The sequence below is a fragment of the Halichoeres trimaculatus genome, unplaced genomic scaffold, assembly GCF_033239565.1.
Source record: "Halichoeres trimaculatus isolate MK-OKI-2021-1 unplaced genomic scaffold, fHalTri1.1 fHalTri1_scaffold_12, whole genome shotgun sequence".
NCBI lineage: Eukaryota > Metazoa > Chordata > Actinopteri > Labriformes > Labridae > Halichoeres > Halichoeres trimaculatus.
Genome location: NW_027437190.1, coordinates 20,700,352 through 20,720,632, shown reverse-complemented (window position 1 = coordinate 20,720,632; position 20,281 = coordinate 20,700,352). Strand labels below are relative to the sequence as shown.

The 20,281-nt window shown below is 43.8% G+C and overlaps 2 protein-coding genes across 2 annotated transcripts in view; one reads left to right on the top strand and one right to left on the bottom strand.

The window, feature by feature from the left end:
* The window catches only part of ulk4 (unc-51 like kinase 4), a 78,442-nt gene extending 73,525 nt beyond the window's left edge, over positions 1-4,917 (top strand). Inside the window, 2 exon segments of the mRNA XM_074682677.1 lie at positions 224-312; positions 4,508-4,917. Of these exon segments, the coding sequence (XP_074538778.1) occupies positions 224-312; positions 4,508-4,568 (150 nt within the window). The 3' untranslated portion in view covers positions 4,569-4,917.
* Positions 4,918-5,651: 734 nt separating this feature from the next.
* Positions 5,652-19,993, bottom strand: ctnnb1 (catenin (cadherin-associated protein), beta 1). Its single transcript, XM_074682678.1, has 17 exons — positions 19,830-19,993; positions 12,746-12,796; positions 11,950-12,174; positions 11,587-11,840; positions 11,266-11,504; positions 10,759-10,960; positions 10,521-10,665; positions 10,189-10,292; positions 9,894-10,028; positions 9,547-9,750; positions 8,918-9,076; positions 8,571-8,690; positions 8,333-8,483; positions 8,018-8,139; positions 7,847-7,907; positions 6,717-6,966; positions 5,652-6,407 (listed from the first exon to the last, which is right to left on the bottom strand). Exons 2-16 carry the CDS (start codon positions 12,756-12,758, stop codon positions 6,752-6,754), a joined length of 2,349 nt encoding a protein of 782 aa, XP_074538779.1. The 5' UTR covers positions 12,759-12,796; positions 19,830-19,993; the 3' UTR covers positions 5,652-6,407; positions 6,717-6,751.
* Between the last annotated feature and the right edge of the window lie 288 nt (positions 19,994-20,281).

The window sequence follows — 20,281 nt, the reverse complement described above, 5'->3', positions numbered from 1 at the left end:
TTGTGTGACTTTGCTCTGAAACAGCGATTTAACATGTTTTGGTAATGGAGTTCATTTTTCTGACATATGCCACCTTCACCTGTAACGCTTTTATCTTTACACTCTTTATACCTGAGATGGACTTATGACATCATACAGTTTGATAAGCTTAGAGTAGCTTATTAAAATACAGAGGAGTGACGGATTCTTTGTGTTTCTCACTTTGCTGTGCCTCTTTCCTCAGGTGCAGACCTCGGAGCAACCTGACTGGTTCGAATGCCCAGAAGGAGCTGAGCTCATCAGTCTACTGAGGGATATAAGCATGTCTAACAGGTTTGTGCTATTTAGACACCAGTGTGTGAGTGTGTGTGTCTGTTTGTGTGTAGTGAAAGGATGAATGTGTAAATATCATTTCATTTGTACACTACTCCATTGTACCATCTTGATAAAGCAGGTCCTTTAGAGTGACCAAAATAAATATGGCACAGGGTGTTTAGGAAAGCTGAAGTAGCAACATGCAGATTAAATGTTTACAAGAATGCCTTCACTTTAACACACAAAGCATCCAGACATGTTTCAAAATGTACAGCAAGTTTATGTTAAAGATGCTATGAAGAGGATCTGTTTAAATTGGACTGCCTCACCACTTTCTGGCCCCGAGTCTCACGCTCACTGTCTAAAGACGTAACTTTTTAACAGTGTTTGTTTTGGAATAAAATGGAGACTGGATCCAAACAAATTTCCTTTGCTTTAATTTACTTTTTACTGGATACAACACCCCAAGGTAAGGTATTTATCGGTTTCTGTTACGAAGTGCTAAGGTTTTACTTGTGACATCAAGCAAACATAAGTTTGTACCCTAGTTTAGTAGCCACCCAGCTGCTGGCAGCCTGGTGCTCTAAGACATGTCCGTAATGTGTAATGTTAGTGAATCCTGGTTCCGTCCTGCCAATCACCAACAAAGCAGAGCTAATGTGACCTCACTCTTCATTTTATTGATAGACTCTCAAGTTTGAACAGACCACTGCAGAATAACTGCTGACTGTAGGTTGTAATGAACATTATCACAAACAGCTTATCCCATGTCTCAGCCTTTAGCCTGTGCTATCTTCTATTCTCACTACTAATCTTCGTCAGCTGGCATGGTGTTGTCATAGAGACTTGGATATGCTGTTAATCAATGCGGTCCTGCTCAACTCAATCGGGAAGCTGAGAAGCAGCATCTCCTAACCTATATAATTTCATTTTAAAGTGTGGATTATGATCAGGCATATATCTAGAAGAGAGACTTCTTCAAGACTTAGGCCATGTCCACATGTAGCCAGATATTTGGGAATAGGTTTTAGGTCTGAAAAACGCTGCCCATTATGGGTTTGGCATGCTTAGAGTTGCGCTCACTGGCGGATTTGCCCACTGTGTGTGGACCACAGTATTTTTAGTATTTTTAAAAACGAACAAGGGGGGGATACTGCGTTTTGAAAATACCTGCCTAAATGTGGAAATGGCCTTAAAAACTCCCAACAGCCCCTTTAAAAAGGCAGTTCCCAGAATCAGCATTTATAAAAAGGATCATTAAGAACTTTGAAAGAGCAGCTCCAGTTCTGTGCAGAGAGTAAAAACCAGACTGAAACAATTCACAAACATCAGCCCTTTGTTAAAAAGTCTTTGAGTTGGTTAAAATAACAACTTTCTCTTTAACCTTGGAATTAAAAGGGTGTTTGGAAATTGTGTGTGAATCTGTTTGTGAATGTGTGTATCTGTGTGTGTGTGCGCCTGGCTGTATCTCTACATCGTGCTGTTCTTTATGAGCGGGTGAGATGAATGTGTGTAACCTCTTTGAGCCAAGGGTTTGTCGCTGTGGTGACCGTGATTCGTTTGATCTCTGGTTGTATCAGAGAAGAGGTCTGTCACACACACACACACATGCGCGCGCACACACATGCGCGCGCACACACACACACACACACACACACACACACACACACACACACACACACTCAGACCCTGTCAGATCGATAATAAAGGTATATTGTTGTCGTGCTATACAGGCCTCTCCTCCTCTCCCCTCCCTCTACCCTTCTTTTCTCCTTGGTCGCCTCTTTTCATCCCCTTTTGTCACCCTCTCTACAGATTTGTCCTCCCCTCTCTCCCTCCTTCTTTTTCTTCTCCTTTCCCTCATTTTCTGTCTCCCTTACTACTTCTTTCTCTCCCCCACTTTCCCTCTCCTCTTGTCTCCTCTCCTCACCCCTCATCTCTCCCTCTCCAGCAGATGAAAGCAGAGATCAGCTCGAGCCTTTGAAGTGGCTGAGACTGGCACACTCCCCCTGGTTTAGCGGCAGGAGGAGGGGAGCAGAGGTTTTAGGAGAAAGGGCAGGAGATGAAAGGAGTCATAAGGAAAGAGGAGAGGAGAGGAGAGAGGGAGGGAGAGGGGTCTAATTGAGAGGATGAGAGGAGCTGGGCAGAGAGAGGAGACGGAAGGAGAGCGGGAAGGAAAAGGGAGGTCTGGGCACAGATCCTCACCCAAATGATGTCATTCAGCTTTCACCATGGCAACCTGAGGAATGCCTTTTCAAAACCTCAGAGTGAGTGAGCGTGGAGGGGGAGGAGCTTCACTCAAAGTCCTCCGTCCTGAAGAAAAGCCTGGGGGCCCAAAACCTGATCTGTGTTCAGTCAAACATGAAGCCATCAGTCGTTCAGCTCAGCAGAGAATCTGAACAAAAGAACACAGCACTCACAAACTCAAATCTAGTGACTGTTTAGGGGTTATTTACACAGGCATAAACATTTAGACCCTTAAAAATGTGCAGGGATAGACGTGGAGCTGCACTCTGCCTGTTGGTGGATTGTTAAACTTGTTCAACATTGTTTAAGCTTTTCCTCTTTAGTTTCCTAGGCTAATGGAGACACATTTGATTTAATAATCTGGTAAAATCCATTCAAACAACACACTCTGAGAAAAAACAGCACAACTGACAAAGATCTATGATGCTGGGTTCATGAATCAGACAAATAACAGAGAGAAGCAACTTCCTGTGAGACAGCAAGCAGCTTTTTATAATGCTGACCCGTCAGTGATGCTCTGTAGAGAACCAGGTTTCAACTCCATACTTTGGTAAAACACAGCTTTGCTCCTCATTAAAGACCAAAAAACATCAGACTGATCAGATTAACCACACAAACATTTGTGTGAAACATTTAAACAACATGCCAGTTATAAGGGACAGCACAAAGCATGATGGGACATTAAACATAATGGAATGTCGCTGTAGTCGGTGAGGGAACAGGTCAGTGCTGCTCTGGTTTTTATTTAAATATTTCTTTTTATACCATCAAAGGATCTAAAGGGTCTAATGATGTGAGGGAAGATGATGTTTACAGCTGAGAATCTGTTCTTCAACCTTTCAATCACTCGTCTCCTCTCAGTCACTGAACACACCACCTTAAGGTCACTGCCAAAATGATAAGAGTGAATTTGTGAGGTCGCTGTGTGCAGGGATTCATGTGAGCCATCATTTTTACCTCGGGTACCCTCTTTGATGCTTTTTGCCACAATAACTAGTTATTAACCTCACATGGTCAAACATTTAGTCCTTTCAATATATTTCTGTTTGCAGTGCAGACAGCCTTGTAAACTTAGAGCAGACTTCAGAAGTGTTCTGCAAAATGTATCCAGGTATTTGGAGATACTTTGTAAAGAGGTTGAGATAAAATCTCACAGTGGAACAAAGTAGTTTACTGTGTGGCCGTGAGATGTAGAAAACAAACTTACAAACCTTCTCGTCCACGAAGACCTGCTGTTGGCTCTCTGGCTCCTTCTCACAAAGGAAGCCGGCCAACTGTTTGTTGGAGGCGAGTGTGAGACTAATGTGACTCTGTAATGCCCATTTAACGTAATCTGAAACCAATTATTTCATCCTCAGCTATCCTCCGCTCCAGCTGCTGACCGAGGCTGTGAAAGTTTGCTTCGAAAACTTTTATGGATCCAATTTATGCTCTTCAAATTCACAAACTTTCAAGGTTTTATAAGGCCTCTGGGAGCTGTGTTAATTAGCTTAATTATGAAGGTTTTAATCAAGTAAAGGGGTGGGCTTGCGCCAGCCAGGCTGTCAGGCTGCCCTCAAAGACACCTGGGAGGGGGAGAGGAGGGAGGAGGATTAGAGTGAGGAGAAGTGGAAGAGGAGACAGTTTGGTCCAGCACCACTTGATGCTATTATTAAACAAATATTTTTTATTTTGTTTAAGAATGTTTTATTTTGATAACGGTTCATAAAGGTGACATTTTATTATCAGTATTCAAGTCATGACATCTGTGCTGAATGAAAGAATCAAGCGAGGAGAGAGGGAGGGATAAATGTAGTACTGTACACGTCCACTGCTGGTATTGATATGTCACATAAAAATGCATAAATTTACATTAAAAAAAAAAAAACAACTGTTGATCTCTTAAATCGCCACCTGTATGTATCAAAATGTTTTTCAGAAGATGGAATGGTTACCTTTCTAATATGCTGTGTCTTTTCCACCACAGGTGTCATGCTGATGTGGTTTCTCTGGCTACTGAAATCCTCCACCACACATCTGGATCCTAACATGATTCATCTTTAAACGTTTCACCGACTAGAAAAACAAATCTGACCCTTTATGTCATTTATTGGTGGAAGACAATCTTAATTCTTCTGTCTTCAGGTTTGCTTGTTTTGTGTAATCAGTAAGACGTTTGTTCTTACACAATGTCTGTTTCTAATAAAACATGACGTTTGTTTACTGTGTTAAGTTAAAAGTTTCAAAATGGACAGATTGTAAATACTATATTGTGACATGAAATGTAATCTGTTTGAATTTTTACTTGTTTTAGTTGTTGAATGAAATGTTTTAAAGTGCTGCTGTAAGCTACAGACATGGATGAATCTCACCATGTGATGTCAGAGCGCTCGTTTTCTTTACATCTCTCTTACTAACTTTCTAAATTGGATAAATGACAGTAATAAATATTGCTGTGTCACTAAAATAACTTGACCGCTCAATCTTTACATCCATCCAGTGTCCATCAGGAATCAAAGGATTACAGTCAGTCGTTTAGAGAGCGCTGGCTGCGAGGTCATCAACACAGCACAAGGATTAATGGTGGAGCATCAGTCTGTAAGTTCATGAGTCTGACATCACGTCTGTCCGACTCTAATGTGACATAATCACACACTTCACATCACCCTGATGCTTCATGTAATTATAAGCAACACAGCCAAACTGCCACCAGCTTTAGTGTTTCATTTCAATCCTCTCACAGATGAGGATGTTCTGCAGACTAAGTCTTTCACAGCTCACCATTTACTTTCATTTGTTTTCCAAAGAAGTGAAGAACACACGTAGTTATTACTTTGTGTCTTTACTGCCTTAATAATATGAATACATCCTTCTAAGGGATTTCAGTGTGTTTAGAGACGAATCTCAACATACTGAGTTAGCCATGGCTGAATAATTGATCTTTGAAGACTGTAGTTGGGTTCAGCTCTTTTCTGCACAGCTCAGCTGGTAAACATGTGAGAAAATGTTCCCTGCCCAAAAAAACATGTATGTTCTTGTGCAGCTTGTGCCCCACTCCATTAGAAGTGTTGTTGAAATAACACGGACTCATCCAGGTGAAATGACAGTCCATTTTATTGTTTCAGAACACAGCAGGCTACAGCAACCAGCTCCTCCCACTACCCCTCCCCATAGTAACAGCAGGCCAGTAAGAGGCCTCTTCCACCCTGGCCCTTCCACAGCCTCACCCCTCCAGCTAGGTCAGCTCCACCCCCTTTGGAACAGCAGAGACACATCAGTGTCCACCTTTAAAGCAAGAAAATAGCTTGATATTTGGACCATGATTTCCAATTCATGTTTTTATACAAAAGCTACACAATGTTACACTTGATCATCAGAATACAATTCAACTGATTAACTTTAGTGTTTGGACACCATTTAAAATGTGATCAGTTTTTCTTTTACTTTGATGGAGCATTAGCACTAAAAAAACTCAACACTACCAGAGACTTAAAATACAAGGGACTGAAAAACAAAAGATGAGTATCATAAGTCAAAATAATGGAAAAAAGCAAGCTAGATTCAGTTTGTACCATCACAGACTTGAGGAAAACAATAAAAAAGTAAAACAACCAAATGAAGTAAAAATGAAAAACAAAATACATAAAAGGGATTTCAAAAGAAATGAACTGTTGAGATCTAAATCCATGTGTCATGTCAGGATTTAAAAGCAGCCTCTGCCAGGCTGAGAACAGAACCGCACTTAAATCTAGTTTTGTCCCAATGGAGTTCCCATAGACAGGAAACTCTGCTTGCTGTTGTTGAGTCGTCTTCAGGCACTTTCTGAAACCCCGCCTCCTCCATATGGGCGAATCACGATGCAGGTTCATCCAGATCACATGATACAGCTGTGAGAAGGGAGGAGAGAGGTAAGAGGAAGCAGACAGGGTACGGGCTCTGTTTGAGACCACACACACAGATCAAACAGTGGAACATCACACACACCACATCACACAGCTTTGTAATTAGGAGCAGTCTGAACATGCAGCAGCCACAGTGAGTATACCCTCCCTCCTCTCCCCTTCCTCTCCCTCATCAGACAACTAATCCAGACAGAGAACTCCCAAATTTCCACCCACTTTTACATTTTGGTCCAAAGTGTTCCCAGTAATCATGGCTTACATACGAACACCCACTGAGTGTGCAGACTCTCTTACCTAGTAGAAAGTGTTGTGTATGTTGGTCTTGGTATTTACAAGTCGGTATCAAACCAGGCCAGTTGGTTGGAGTCACCAGGCGGCAGACCCTCTATCAGCTCCTGGGTGTGTCCCAGGTCAGGCAGCCCCTCTACAGGAGGGTAGTCCTGGACAGAGTGGTGTCCCCCACCCAGATCATGGTCCATCATGGGTTCCATACCCATCGTATCTGCTCCGTAACCCCCTGAGTGGAAGGAACGGTAGCTGGGGTCTGGGCGAGGAAGGAGTGGGTGGAGGAGAAGCAGGGGAAGCAGAGCAGTTGTTAGAAGCATGTTAACAAACCAAGCGGTCACACAGTAGTACGATCAAACGTCACACAGCGGCACAGCACACCGTCTGACCCTCAACCTGTGAGCTGAGGAGCTTTTAACTCACATCTGGGCTTTGTAACGCTCTGCAGTGTCTCTGATTCAGTAACAACTGTATGTGCTGGCTGTTATTTGCTCTCAGCCAAAATGAAAACAGAAATTGAGGAATGGGGAGCTGTCCAAATCAGAATTAGCAGCAAACCCTCAGCCCACTGATCTCAGCACAGTCCAAGGTCCTGCTGCAACTGGTTCATTCAGAGGGTCAACAGTGACAGTTCCTGCAGGCTGCAGGGTTGGGTTTCTATAGACACCTGTGCCCTCCACACCAACAGCCCAGAGAAATATCCAGCTCAGGTAACTCGAGTCAGTGCTGAAGGGCAACTTTACTTTCAAGTTAAGACCGAGCATTAAGACTTTGAAGGGTAAATCCTGTCATTAGCAGAAATAATGATGGGAAGATCAGGCTCAGGCATTGGACTGTGACGGATCTGGTTGTGCATCGTTTTAACAAGTACAGAGTGGGTCCAGAGAAATAATGACAGAACCACTCAGAACAGAGACTGTACGCCCAATTAGTAAAGAGATATCAGCTCAGACTGTTTTTGTTGCAGCCTAGTGCGGTGTGTGTGTGTGTGTGTGTGTGTGTGTGTGTGTGTGTGTGTGTGTGTGTGTGTGTGTGTGTGTGTGTGTGAGAGAGAGCGTTTGTGTGTATGTGACATCTTTATCCCTCCTATGTTTCTCCTGGGAGCCCCCCAGCCAGCCAGAGGTCAGAAGGTGACTTACCTTCCTGTCTGTAGCCCAGAGGCTCTCCCTGAGCTCCGATGTCCAAACCCAGGTCTCCAGTCTGCAGAGAGACCAGGAAAGAAGAGGATGAGCAGCTTGATGGGGTCAGACAGTCCAGCCCTTATTGGCCCTTCAGAATGCACAAGTATCTCGTAATAACACATTTCATACCTCGTTCCAGGCCATTGGTTCTGTCCTGAAGAGCGAGCTGGTCAGTTCTACTGAGAGACGTTTCTTGTAGTCTTGGGGTTTGTCCTCTGACATACGGAACAGGACTGCTGCAGCATAGGTGGCTGAAGGGAGGAGAGAAAACAGGTTAGTGAGAAAGAAAGAAATTGAACAGCTTTCACAGAGAACAAATGCTGATTTTAGCTTCTTTTCTCCAATCACAAGAACTGTTGTTGGGCTAGCAGTTAGCCTGGCTTCTCTGAACATGTGACTGGAGAGCAACTTTTAGGTGCGTGGGAGTGTATTATTGTGACGTACCAACTCCTTCGTTGCGACTGTGCAGCAGCTCTGTGAGAGGAGCCGTGGCTCCTTCTGCCTCGATGGCCTCAGCAGCTTCTTTGTCCTGTGCAAGCTCACACAGAACGCCTGCTGCCACGCGCTGAATGTTCTCGATGGGGGAGTACAACAGCTGGACACAACAGGAGAACTTGATGAGTATCACTTAGTCTGAAGAAACACAGCGAGTAGACTGAGGAAAAGCTGGAGGAGGTTTTACCTGTACAAACAGTGGAATGGTGTTCAGTCCTCTGATCACTATTCTGTTGTGGACATCTCTGGCGAGGATGTGAAGTGCTCCTGTGCAGCCCTCCACAATCTCCTCCATACGGACTCCCTCCTGAGAAACAAACAAAGCTTCATTAAGTTTGAGAGTATGGAGCTGATTAAAACTCAACACAAGGAGGGAGAGCTGGGATCAACCGATGACCCCTTCAGATGAAATGACAGCATGACCCCGCTGAACTCTACACACTCATGTTGTACTTGTTGTGCAGGCCTCTGTGTGTGTGTGTGTGTGTGTGTGTGTGTGTGTGTGTGTGTGTGTGTGTGTGTGTGTATTCTTACCACAAACTGCTGCTGTGTGCCTCCCATGCTGGTGCGTCTTTGTGTGTCTTGGTGTGCTCTGACCAGCAGCTGAACCAGTCTGGGGATGGCTCCCTGCTCCCTCAGAGGAGCGTGGTTAGCAGGACACAGGGCCAGGTTACGGATCAGTCCCACTGTGGCCTGATGAGGAAACAGGTTTCATTCTTATTAGTGGTTCTTAAAGGACACTTCTAGACTAACATTGATCCTATCAGATTTCAAAACAAGCACAGATATTTTTATATTGGTGCACTCAGTATACTTATATTCTCATATTTATTCTTTGATATAGTTTACTGAGAAGACCCTTTGTAGGCTCATTTGGTCTTGCAATCTGAGACTATGCCCCCCCCCCAAAAACTGTTCAGTGACATGCAGAGAAATGTGGCGGTTAATACACTTTGACTTGAGACCAGCATTCAGGCATGTTTCACAGCTTCTTCATTGCAGGGCTAAGACAACAAATAGCAGGATACAAGTAAAAATAATTTTCAACAGTGGTAAAAAGGAACAGTGAGGTCAACGAAAACTAATTTGAAACATGAGTGCTAACAGTAAGAGGGGTAATCAATGTGGCAGACTGCTGCTGCCGACTGTGTTTATGTCTGTACCTTAATGAGTGGCCAGTGTGATGGCGGGTGCAATAGTTTAACAACCACAGGCAGACCATAGTGCAGTCTGACAGCGTTCTGTGCCATCTCAGCGTCCTGGTGTCTGGATGTCAGATGACGCAGGGCACAAATAGCCGGTTCTGTGATGTCCTCTCTGTCTCCAGCTCGTAGCACTGTGCGAACCAAGGCTTCAATACCTCCAACCTAGACGTGGACATTTAACAGATTAATGGATAAACCAAAAGTTTGTTCACTGAGCTGAAGGTTTCTTAACTTAAAATAAGTAAGAAAAACATTGTTGGTTTAAGTCTACACAGTGAAAGCCTTATTCTAATATGTGTTCTCACCTGGCAGACCATCATCTTGTTCTTGTAGTTGTTGCAGGTCAGGTTAGACAAGATTCCTGCAGCACAGGTCACCACGTTTATATCGTCGCTGCCCAGCAGCTGGACCAGAGTTCCTAACAGACCCTCCATTCCCTCCTGCAGAGAGACAGCGTGTGGACGAAGCATCAAAGGAAAGGATGAATACACGGCATTAGAGGCATTGAGAATGTTTGGGCCACATGGATCATCCCAGTTTTCCTGTTTTCCCAGTTTTCAAATAAAGCTTTGATTCAGTGTTAGAGACAGCTCCCATCACCTGTTTGGTGGCAGCATCTGATAAGTTCCTGAGAGTCCAGAGACAGTTCTGGACCAGTCTCTGGCTGGGATCTGTCAGGTGGAGTCCCAGTGCCTGCATGCCTCCTGGAAAAAGAAGAGAGATGGTGAGAAGTGTTGAGACTCATGGTAAGTTTATCACAACAGCACAATTTGGTGTAGCAAATTATTCTACAGATATCTGTGAAATGCAGCTTTTACAGGTTCTGGTTATTTTAAACTGCTGACATAGATCAAAGTTTGAGTTTAATCTAAGTTGTATACTATAATAAAAAAATAGAGAGAAATCTGGCATATGTATTACAGTAGACATACCAGCTTCTACGATGGCAGGCTTGTTACTGGAGCAGACTGACAGAACTTTAAGGACCCTGCTTGTGGTCCACAGAAGCTTCTCGTAGGTGTAAGTCCTCATGATGTTGACCAGGGACTGGGGGCCACCACTGGCCAGGATGATCAACTACAGAGGAGGAAAGATGATTGGGATGTTAGTGCTCTCCTGATGACCTCTTTGATATGAGACATTTTTGACCAGCGTCTCCCAAGTCTTTACCTTGCTCTCCTGGTTCCCGTAGGCCAGGATCTGGAGGCAGTCGGTGGTGATGGCCAGGAACTTGACGTTAGTCTTGTTGAGCAGAGCCACCATTTTCTGTAGACCTCCTGCTAAACGGACGGCCATCTTGGCTCCCTCCTGGTGCAGGAGGAGGTTGTGGAGGGTGGTGATGGCGTAGAAGAGGACAGAGTCCACTGGTGAACTGCGGAGCAAACAGAGGCTCATTAGATTACTGCTCCACTGGGAAATAACCACAATTAGATATTAGATTAGGTTTCTCAGCGCTCCTTCCTCCCCATATCCTGTCTTTGATGAGTGTCCAGGCAATTACAGTTTCTGTGTCTCTCTCCCCACAGTTTATAGGCTCATGTATCATGGGAAATAGCCATTTAATAACAAGAGACTAAAATTGTACATTTACTGGGAGACGTGTCTGTCCACAACACTTTCTACCCATTTCCTTTTTTTCTGTACATCAGCTGCAAAAGCCCTTCCAATCTGACATACCCCAGCATTTTCACCAGGGCTGGTATTCCTCCAGACTTGAAGATAGCCAGAAGACCCTCTCTGTGATGGGACAGGTTGTGGAGTGTTCCTGCAGTGCAGCGGGCTGTTTCCACATCATTTGTGTTCTGCATGGTCCTGACGATAGCTGACACCATCTGAGGGGAGCGCATGATGGCATGGCGGGAAGCTTCTTTCTTTGAGAGCTGGTGGACCATCACAGCCGCTTTGTTTACTACAACCTGGAGGAGAGAACACACATGTTAGAAACTAACAGACAGTCAAGTGAACAAAGACCATGATGAGCTTGTCATGGACACCTACCTGGTCCTCATCGTTGAGGAGTTTGGTCAATTCTGGTATGGCTCTGGTTGCCAGCTCAGCGTCATCTTGGTAGTTGATCAGATTAACCACAGCGTGTTTGAGCATTTGTGAGGGCTCTGCCAGCCTCTGGACGTTGGTTGGGTTTGCTGCGTCATACTGTGTAGAGGGGATCTGCATGCCTTCCTCCAGGGTCTCTGGAAACATCGCTGCACGCACCCGCTGGGCACGTGTCATGGCGTACTGACCATCTATGTCTGTAAGAGACACAAGGAGCGCTGTTAAATCACAAGTCTTCAAGCTGCTCTTTGAGTGCATGTATGACTTCAGATCAGAGAACTGCCTTAAACTAAGGAAGAGACAGACCTTGTACTTGCTCCTGGGAGAAGTTCTGGTTGAAGCCCTGCTCCCACTCATACATGACCTGGTTGTCCACGTCATCTTCCTCAGGGTTTCCTTTCCCACTGAGGGAGGGAGCGGTTGTGGTAGCTCCTGAATGGATGCCTGAATCCAGGTAAGACTGTTGCTGCCAGTGGCTGACTGCAGCCTTACGGTCCGGCTCCATGGCCATGTCCAGCTCCATCAAATCAGCTGGAAAGAGGATAGGAGAAGTTTCAAAATGTGACTTTTAAAGTTTTACAAACTACTAAACACAAAGAAACCAGTGATGATCAATTTAGAAAGAACAGTGCGTGGTGTTTTAACAGGTTTCAAGGTGTGAAAGAGAAATCATAAGAGACAAAGTGACAACTCACGGCACATTTCACAACTTTTTTTTCCCTTGTTCATTTAGTAGTGGAAAACAAATTGTCATACATTGTGAAAATTGTAAGTCTAACAATAGATTTATTATCTGCACCTCAAGCTGTTGAGTGAACACTCATGTGCCAGTGATACATGGTTTGTATCTAAATGTTTTGAGCATTAAGTTACACGTATTTCAAATTGAAATCAATAATTTATTCTTCGCTGGGATGAAAACAGATCTTAGGAAGAGAGGTTTATCAAAGAACAGCAAAGTTCAGCCGGTTTATCCCCAATATGTTTGTGCCTGACATAAAATAAGAGCTGTACACAATTTATGAAGCAGGAACTGCATGAGGCAAGTGTGTCTGTGCGTTTGTGTTCTGTTTGTGTGTGTGTGTGTGTAGTATTAACTCACCTTGGGAAGCCATGTTTCTTTCTCAAACTGCAGCCAACACAGCTTCCTGATCTGGAAAACAAAACAAAGAACAAAAATCTGTCAGTCAGACCTTCTCTGTGGCACCTCACCCTCCATCATCCATTTATTCTGACCTCACCCACCCACTCTTACTCTGAACATCATTATTTTACTTCAACACACCCATACTACAGCGAAGGATGCGGTCACACGCTTTACTTCTCGGCTTTGGCACGCTTCAGAGAGGGGGGCATTGGTATGGTTTACTTCATGCACGAGCAGAAGCAAGCGGACAACGCGTACAATTCGTGACGTATGATCGCTGCAAGCGCACCTCCTGACAATCATTTTAAACAAAGCAGGGGGGGGTGTTAGAGGGCTGTGTCGGACTCGACATAAACCAAAAAGTCTTAAAAGTTGTATCAATGCTCTTTATGTGTCGTTGTGCTGACTGTGATGAGATTACGCTTTGAGTAATTAGACGCTTCACGATGACGTAGGTGGGCCATGCGCGTGTGATACCTGCTAAAGTCTGGTTTATACTGGGTAGAGAATAGCGTGACCGCTGGGGGAACGGTGCTGCGCGCAGGGGGTCAATCGTGCTTGAGTTCAGCACGGTTTGAATGGCCAATGTGGCCGCGCCCTTAGTGAAAAGCAAAGAAGTGGGAAATTAACAGTACAGTTTGAGAGAAAATGTCAGGACAAGCACCATCCCTCCCTCCACTGCCTCCTCCTTTTTTTAGGACTTCCTCGTCTGCTGGAGCCAGACATGCCAACAGCAGCAGTTCACACACAAAGCCACCATTAAGTGTAGCAGCTAGCAACTATTTAGGTGAGGAAGGACGGGGGAAGTGGAGCACTGGGTGGAGAGAAAAAAGAGGAGGAGGGGGAGGGCACACGCATTCCTGAGCTGGCTTTGAAGCTGAACCCACACTCTGAAGGAAAGTAAACACAGGCTGTGGCAGGAGAGAGGAGGAAGAGCAGGGAGAGAGGATTAATTCAGAAAAAAATTAAACAGAAGAATTTCTAATTTGTACTCTGAGATAAATGTTATGACAGTAGCACTCCAGAGCAGAAAATGGGAAAATGTAAAAGAAAATCCTGTCTAAAAAAAGAGCTGCAAACAGGAGCTGTATACCCACAGCCTCAGAAATCCCTTTGTCCAAACCCTCTCTAAATAAATCTGTGGTTAGTCCTTAATGAATTCTACAGCAGAGCACAGACTAAATCCTTTTCACTCCTGGAACATCCAGTCTGGACATGTTTTAATACTCCAGAGGCTTACTGAAGGGAAACACTGCTATGACAAATCAGGAGTCATGAACTGAGTCATACCTCTCCCGTGATCACAGATGTGACCAACAACCCTCTAACCTTTACCAAAAAACCACAACAGAAACTCAAACACTTTAAACTGTAAACCATCAGACACATGACGCCGAGTGAACGTTTTACACAACACGTAAAATACACAAAACCTGCTTGTTCAAAGGCCTTTCCTGCCTGAGCTTTGTGACAATGTCTCTAGGAACAATCAAACCGCTTCATGTTCTTCTGTTGAGCTGCAGCAAGATGAGCCTGCTGCAGAAAACTGTGGTTTCATCTTTCACATATGAAGTGAATGTCCTGGATTCAAAATTCTGAGCTGCCACTTTCTCACTGCCAGACATGATGCAACAAGCATGAAGCTTTGTCACTGCCATCAGGTCAGATGTAGCACTGATAGGAACTTTGATTTCCATGTGCTTTAAAGGGGCCATGATTAATATCATTTGATATTTAACTGTTCTGATTTCCAAAAGAGGCACGCTGGGTTTTGAAGGTAATGACTTTATTTTGATTTTTGGAGGTTGTAAAAGATTAAAACAAAAGTTTGAAAAAAAAGAGAGAAATCACCTTTTGTAGGTGAAATAGCCAATTAATCTTCAAAGACTGCACAGGAAACACAGAGCTGTGCCAGACATGTCATTAAGTCGGCCACAGATGTAGCATTAGTAAGAGCAGATTCTGTTTCAGGCAGAAATATCTGAGAGGAATCACCCAACTTTTATCTTCTACTCTAAAGAGTGTGTGTGCGTGTGTGCATTAATGTTCAGTGTAATGATCTGAGGTAACCCCGTCAATATCCTGATGACTGGAAGTCCAGTTTTAAAGATATCAACCAGTGATGCTGACTTTTAAATGACTTGGTCAGTAGTGATGTGTAAAATGTCTTTACCAGGTGTCCAGTGTGGCCTGTTCTAGTCTCTGAATGCAACAGCAACTTTTAGTCACCACACCCCAGAACAGCTTCATATTTGTGTCCTGGTGTGTGGTGTTTACATCACAGCACAGCACTGAGGGATCACCACATACAGACTCTGAAACATACACATGTCCATGCTGTAGCTTCAGTGTACCATATCCACAGCTTCTCTGTATTCTACCTTTCCTACTCCCTGAGAGGGAGGATCAGAGGGTGGGACAACTGTTCCACTTTGTGTTCAAGGCTGAAGAAAAGAAATAACAGGGTGTAAATATCCTCCTTGTAGTGGAAACACAGTTTACTGATGAAATACACAATACAACTTTTAAAGGTTTTGTTTGATGAAATATGATTTTAAATAAATTCCAAGTTCAACCAAAACTCTGTTAAAAGTGAACAACCTGAGTAGCAGTGGATGTATAGAAAACTAAACTCTTGCTCTGGATGGCTTCCTGCTCCAGCTCAGCTGTGTCATTAAAACCCAATCTGGACTCAGGCTCCAAACTAAAAACCACAAACACACCAACGCAACTTTACAGTTCACACAGCATCCTCAGAGCTCTGCAGGCCTGCCCTCAAATAACCCAGCCCTGCCCTAATGGAAGCCATGTGTGCCATACAGCGGCACGCAAAATTAACTGTTCAATCACAGCACAGTCGAGCATCTCTCCTTCTCACTGGGGGAATGTAGGTCGTCACATCTGGCTTTGAAAACCGAGCTGAAGCAGCTTTTTGAAGGGCAAACAAGCAGAGTCTGGTCTCCAAGTGAGACACACAAATGATAGTTTTTCCAGAAGTCAGCCTCCGACCATAAAAAACAAAAAGTCATTACGGTAAGAGTTCATGAAACCAGGCTGAGGGCCCGGCCACAGAAACCCAGAGACTGCTTTCTTTGAAGCCAGATGTGGACTGCCAGATGTGGAGCTGTGCTGAGGCCAGATCAGAGCCCTGTAACACAAACCTGATGACTAATGAGTGACACACATGTAAACAGTCATATGGCTCTCTTTGCTAAGGCATTATTGGTAAACTGAGGTATATGCAACAGAAAGAAGCTGCATGACACTATTCACAAAAACTGAACTTCATCACTGCATCTTTTTTTCTTCTCCACAGAAGTTATGATGGGGAGGCGTTAGGCACAGGCACAGACGCACACAGCACGACGAGGTGAAGAGTGACCACAGCAGAACAGTCCAGGACTGAACTCAAATGACAGGCTTACTGTTGGAGCACACAGCAGTATGGACAGAAATAGAGTCTTTCTGTCCATCTTCTCAAAGTAGTGCAGAGGAAAAGACAAAGATTTAATAACTTCTGATTTGATGAAGGTAAACATCCACTTTCTCCGAGACGTGTGTTAGACACTACAACAAAACCTTCAGCTTTGTTTTCACGCAGATACCACCTCATGATACCACTTTAAGAAGTTTAAAATGTGTTCAAGATACAGTCTGTGCTGCTGCGAGAACAATTACTAACAGCAAGCCATTTCCCCTAAAGACAGCAAGAGATGATTCACACGTCAGGGATTGATACAAACTGACACATGACTGTGAACAACAAGACTTTCCTAAAGAGTTTGATTCTAACAGGGTACCATGATAACACCAAAATATTTCAAACACATGATCACAGCCATTCATCATTTCACTGAGGAAGGTGAGGAGCTGTGGATTTCCCTCATGTGGATATTAACGGAGCGTCTGAAGTAGGCGTGATATGCCATTTTCGTAATTTGATTCTATTACGATTTTTGGGGTGCCGATTCAAATTTGTAATTTTTCAAGATTTACGATTTTAAGTTTGCTTTTTTAACATAAAACCATGTAAAAAAAAAGTTAAATGATAAGTTCTACAGACTATATCAGGAGCCATATTTTCCCATAAAATGCACATCATGTCGGAGAAAAACATTCCACCCTCTGCTGGAGAAAAGTGGTAACTTTTTTCCAATCCAGTTTATAAACAAAGACTGAAATGAAGAATTTTAATTTGAAAAAAGAAAACAACAAAAAAAAAACTTTTTGGACAAAGAATCCTGATTTTGATATTGCCAAACAAAAAATCCTGATATATCAATATTCCGTTTTTATCTCCCACCCCTAGTCTGGAGGGAATCTAAGTGAGTAAAAGGCGACCCACATGAAAACTAATACATTCATCGTTTGTAGTGACACCAGGTTGGACATGACAAATTTAAACAATCATCTGATGACACTGCTAGCTAGCTTAGCAACATAGCTGCAAAAGAAGAAAATCTCATCCTGGTAAAAACACATACTGCCTCTTTCCTCTTTGACTGTGTGAACTTCTAACACCATGATGGTTCAAAGAACATGTTGATTTATTACAAACTGAAATTTAAAGAAGCAAACAAACCAAACTCCAGAACCTCTCTCCTCTATTAGAAAAAAGGAAATCACAGCCAGCCTCTCAGCAAGTCTGAGCCAGTTGAGCCTGGTGCTTTACCTTGATGTAGCTGCCCTGGCTTCCTGATACCTTTTCAGAAAAATAAATGAGAAAGGAACATATCTTGTAAATTACTTTTCACTCTTTTGACCTGCAGACATTCAGTGCTTAATTCTCAAGTCTCGTCCTTGCACGCTGCCGCATTTACACAAACTTAATTGGTGGGAGAAAATGCAAAATGCTCCGGTTCAGAGAGGAATATACATTCACAGAAAAGAAGACTTCAAAAGAGCTAAATCTATCTCAAACTCTAGTGCAATCCATTTCCTCTCAAGCGAAAAAACACTGAGTTCAATACATCCATACGAGTAAATGACCCAAACAAGCTGCATTATCGGCTCCAGCAGTGAGACGGGAGCTGCCACGGGCTTCAGTGCTGGCCACATAATGTGCAGGGTCAGCAGCACTCACTGCTGGCTGCCAACAATACAATGAGCTCAATGCCTGCAGCCGCTGCAGTGTTTGCTCCGCGTCTGCTGCAAAATGATGGAAGCCCAGAGAGACAGAGGAGCTCTAGGAAACACAGAGGAAAGTCTGCTTCTTCTTCTGCCAGTCCAAATAACTTTAAAACAAGGCTGTGTTGAGTGAGTGTGGTACAGATGTGTCAGGGGACAAAATAACTGCTTAAAACCAAATCACTCCCTCTTATCAGTTTACTTCTGTAAAAATAAAAATGAGTTGATTTGTATGTTTCAAAATAAAAAGCAAAAGTGAACATCCCACAGCCCAGCAGACCAAATGGCCATGATCATGTGGACTACAAGACAGAAAAGGTTCTCAGCAACAGTCTTCCAGGTAACATTACCTCACAATAAACCACTACCGGCCTCAGATGGAGCACACACACTTCCGTTGAAACATTTTAATGCACCAGTAGAACAAAATCTAGCTGATGAGGGTTTTCAGTGTTTCCTTCTATTGTGCAATCTGATGGGGATTTACAATTTTACAACAAACAGGGAGCCAAAGACAATGCAAGGACTAAGACATGATCAGATGAAATAATCTGACTTTTGGCTAAAAATGGAACTTTAATTTGAGGGATTTGAAGATAAAAAGTCAAAATCCAACAATTCTCATCTCATACCAAGTCATTATTTCCAATAAAACAAAAATAAGAAATGAAACGGAAAAAGATTTCAAACTCTGCACCACGCCATCTTGATCCTTTTCAGCTGAAGCTTTCCCTCCGCTTGTTTTTCTATCGGCGGAAAGAGGGCGCAAAGAGGTGTATCCCCCAACCCTTACCCCGCGGTTACCCACCTGTCTCCTCACCAAAACACCTCCAGATATCTCATAGAAAAGAGGTTAGAAAACACGCCACGTCCAAACGTCCAAAGCAGTACTTGGTAAAATGTCCTCAGACGCAAACAGAGTGAAAACTCCCCAAACAACAGAGCGCTGCTCCCCCTCCTGCTCCCCACAGCTGCTGGCTGCCCTGACTTTCTTGACTCAGATTTCACAGCGTGGCTCCTCCTCGTCTTCCTCCCAGGGCACAACGGCTGGGAGGAATTTGTCGGTCTTTGTTTAAATGGAACAGCAGAAAACACTCTCACGGACGTTAAGCTCAATAATGTCCAAACACATGGATAGTAATAATAGTCTAGCGACCATATTGGCAATTAACTCAACTAACCGTTTGAGTTTAACGGTTTGCAGTTTGACGAAGTTTTAGTCGAACTTCGTACTGATTGTTTGAGTGACTGTGACCCTTCAGTAGTTCCCTTATCTTAGCAAACTTTAACCAGTTTTCTTGGGATTTTATCACGTAAAACAGCACAAACGTCCTATTTACATTACGAGTTACCACTGCGTGAATTCCCATCATATAAGTCCGCAGAGCTAAACCAGCTGCAAAAACACACGACCAAAAGGCGAAACTCTAGCCGAGCAAAAAATGAGTCAGACAAGCGGTATGTGGCCAGCAGGTTAACCGGGATGAGGGCAGATAGACAGACTAAACTAGGTTAACACTTCCCAACATTTCTCACATGTGAGGATGGAAAATTAACTTAAACTCCCAAAGCAGTTTGATGTTTCATACTAAACAGAAAAGCATTTGAACCAGCCACCGTAACACTAAGCCGATGGTGTTGGTTAGTCCTGCCTCCGTAATTCCAACTGCACTCTCCGCTTCTTTGAGGTGTTATTTACATAGAGAGTCTAAAATGCATACGTTTCCCTCAGGTGGTGACTGCTTTATCCCAAATATCTGCCGTTACAGCAGCTGGCTCGCTAGCTGCGGCAGCATCATCCCGGCCGGCCCGCACGCTAAAAGCGTCTCCATTCCTGCTGGCAAACAGGCAAAGCTCGGCAAGCAAAGAGGCACAAACTGACTGAAACAGAATCGGAATGTTGTAAGCCTACCCTTGTCAGCACAGAAAGTCCGTCCACTCGGTTCCCGGTGATTAAAAACCTCTCAGAAATGGAAAAAAGTCGATGGCTGCGTGAGGACGAGTCAGCCGGGAGCCTCGTCCACTCCCTCCACAGTCTGTAGATGTTGACTTGGCCGGAACAGCAGAGACTGAAAAATGTAAGATGGCGGCGCGTTTATAAAGACCGGAGAACACCTCCAGCGGTCACATATCCTGCCGTATGCCCCGAAAAAATAGGAGTAAAAATCAGAGAAATGTACAAAACACGTCCCTTTCAAGCATTTTTGCGCTTATTTTTAAATCATTACAAGTCACACATATTCATTATGAGTTTTAGATGACAAAATGAATTAAACTAGGCATGAATCCACAATCACACCCAGGGTATGAATACACAATTGAACGAAGTTCCGGCGCACTAGAAAAGGGAAATCCAACTTGTTT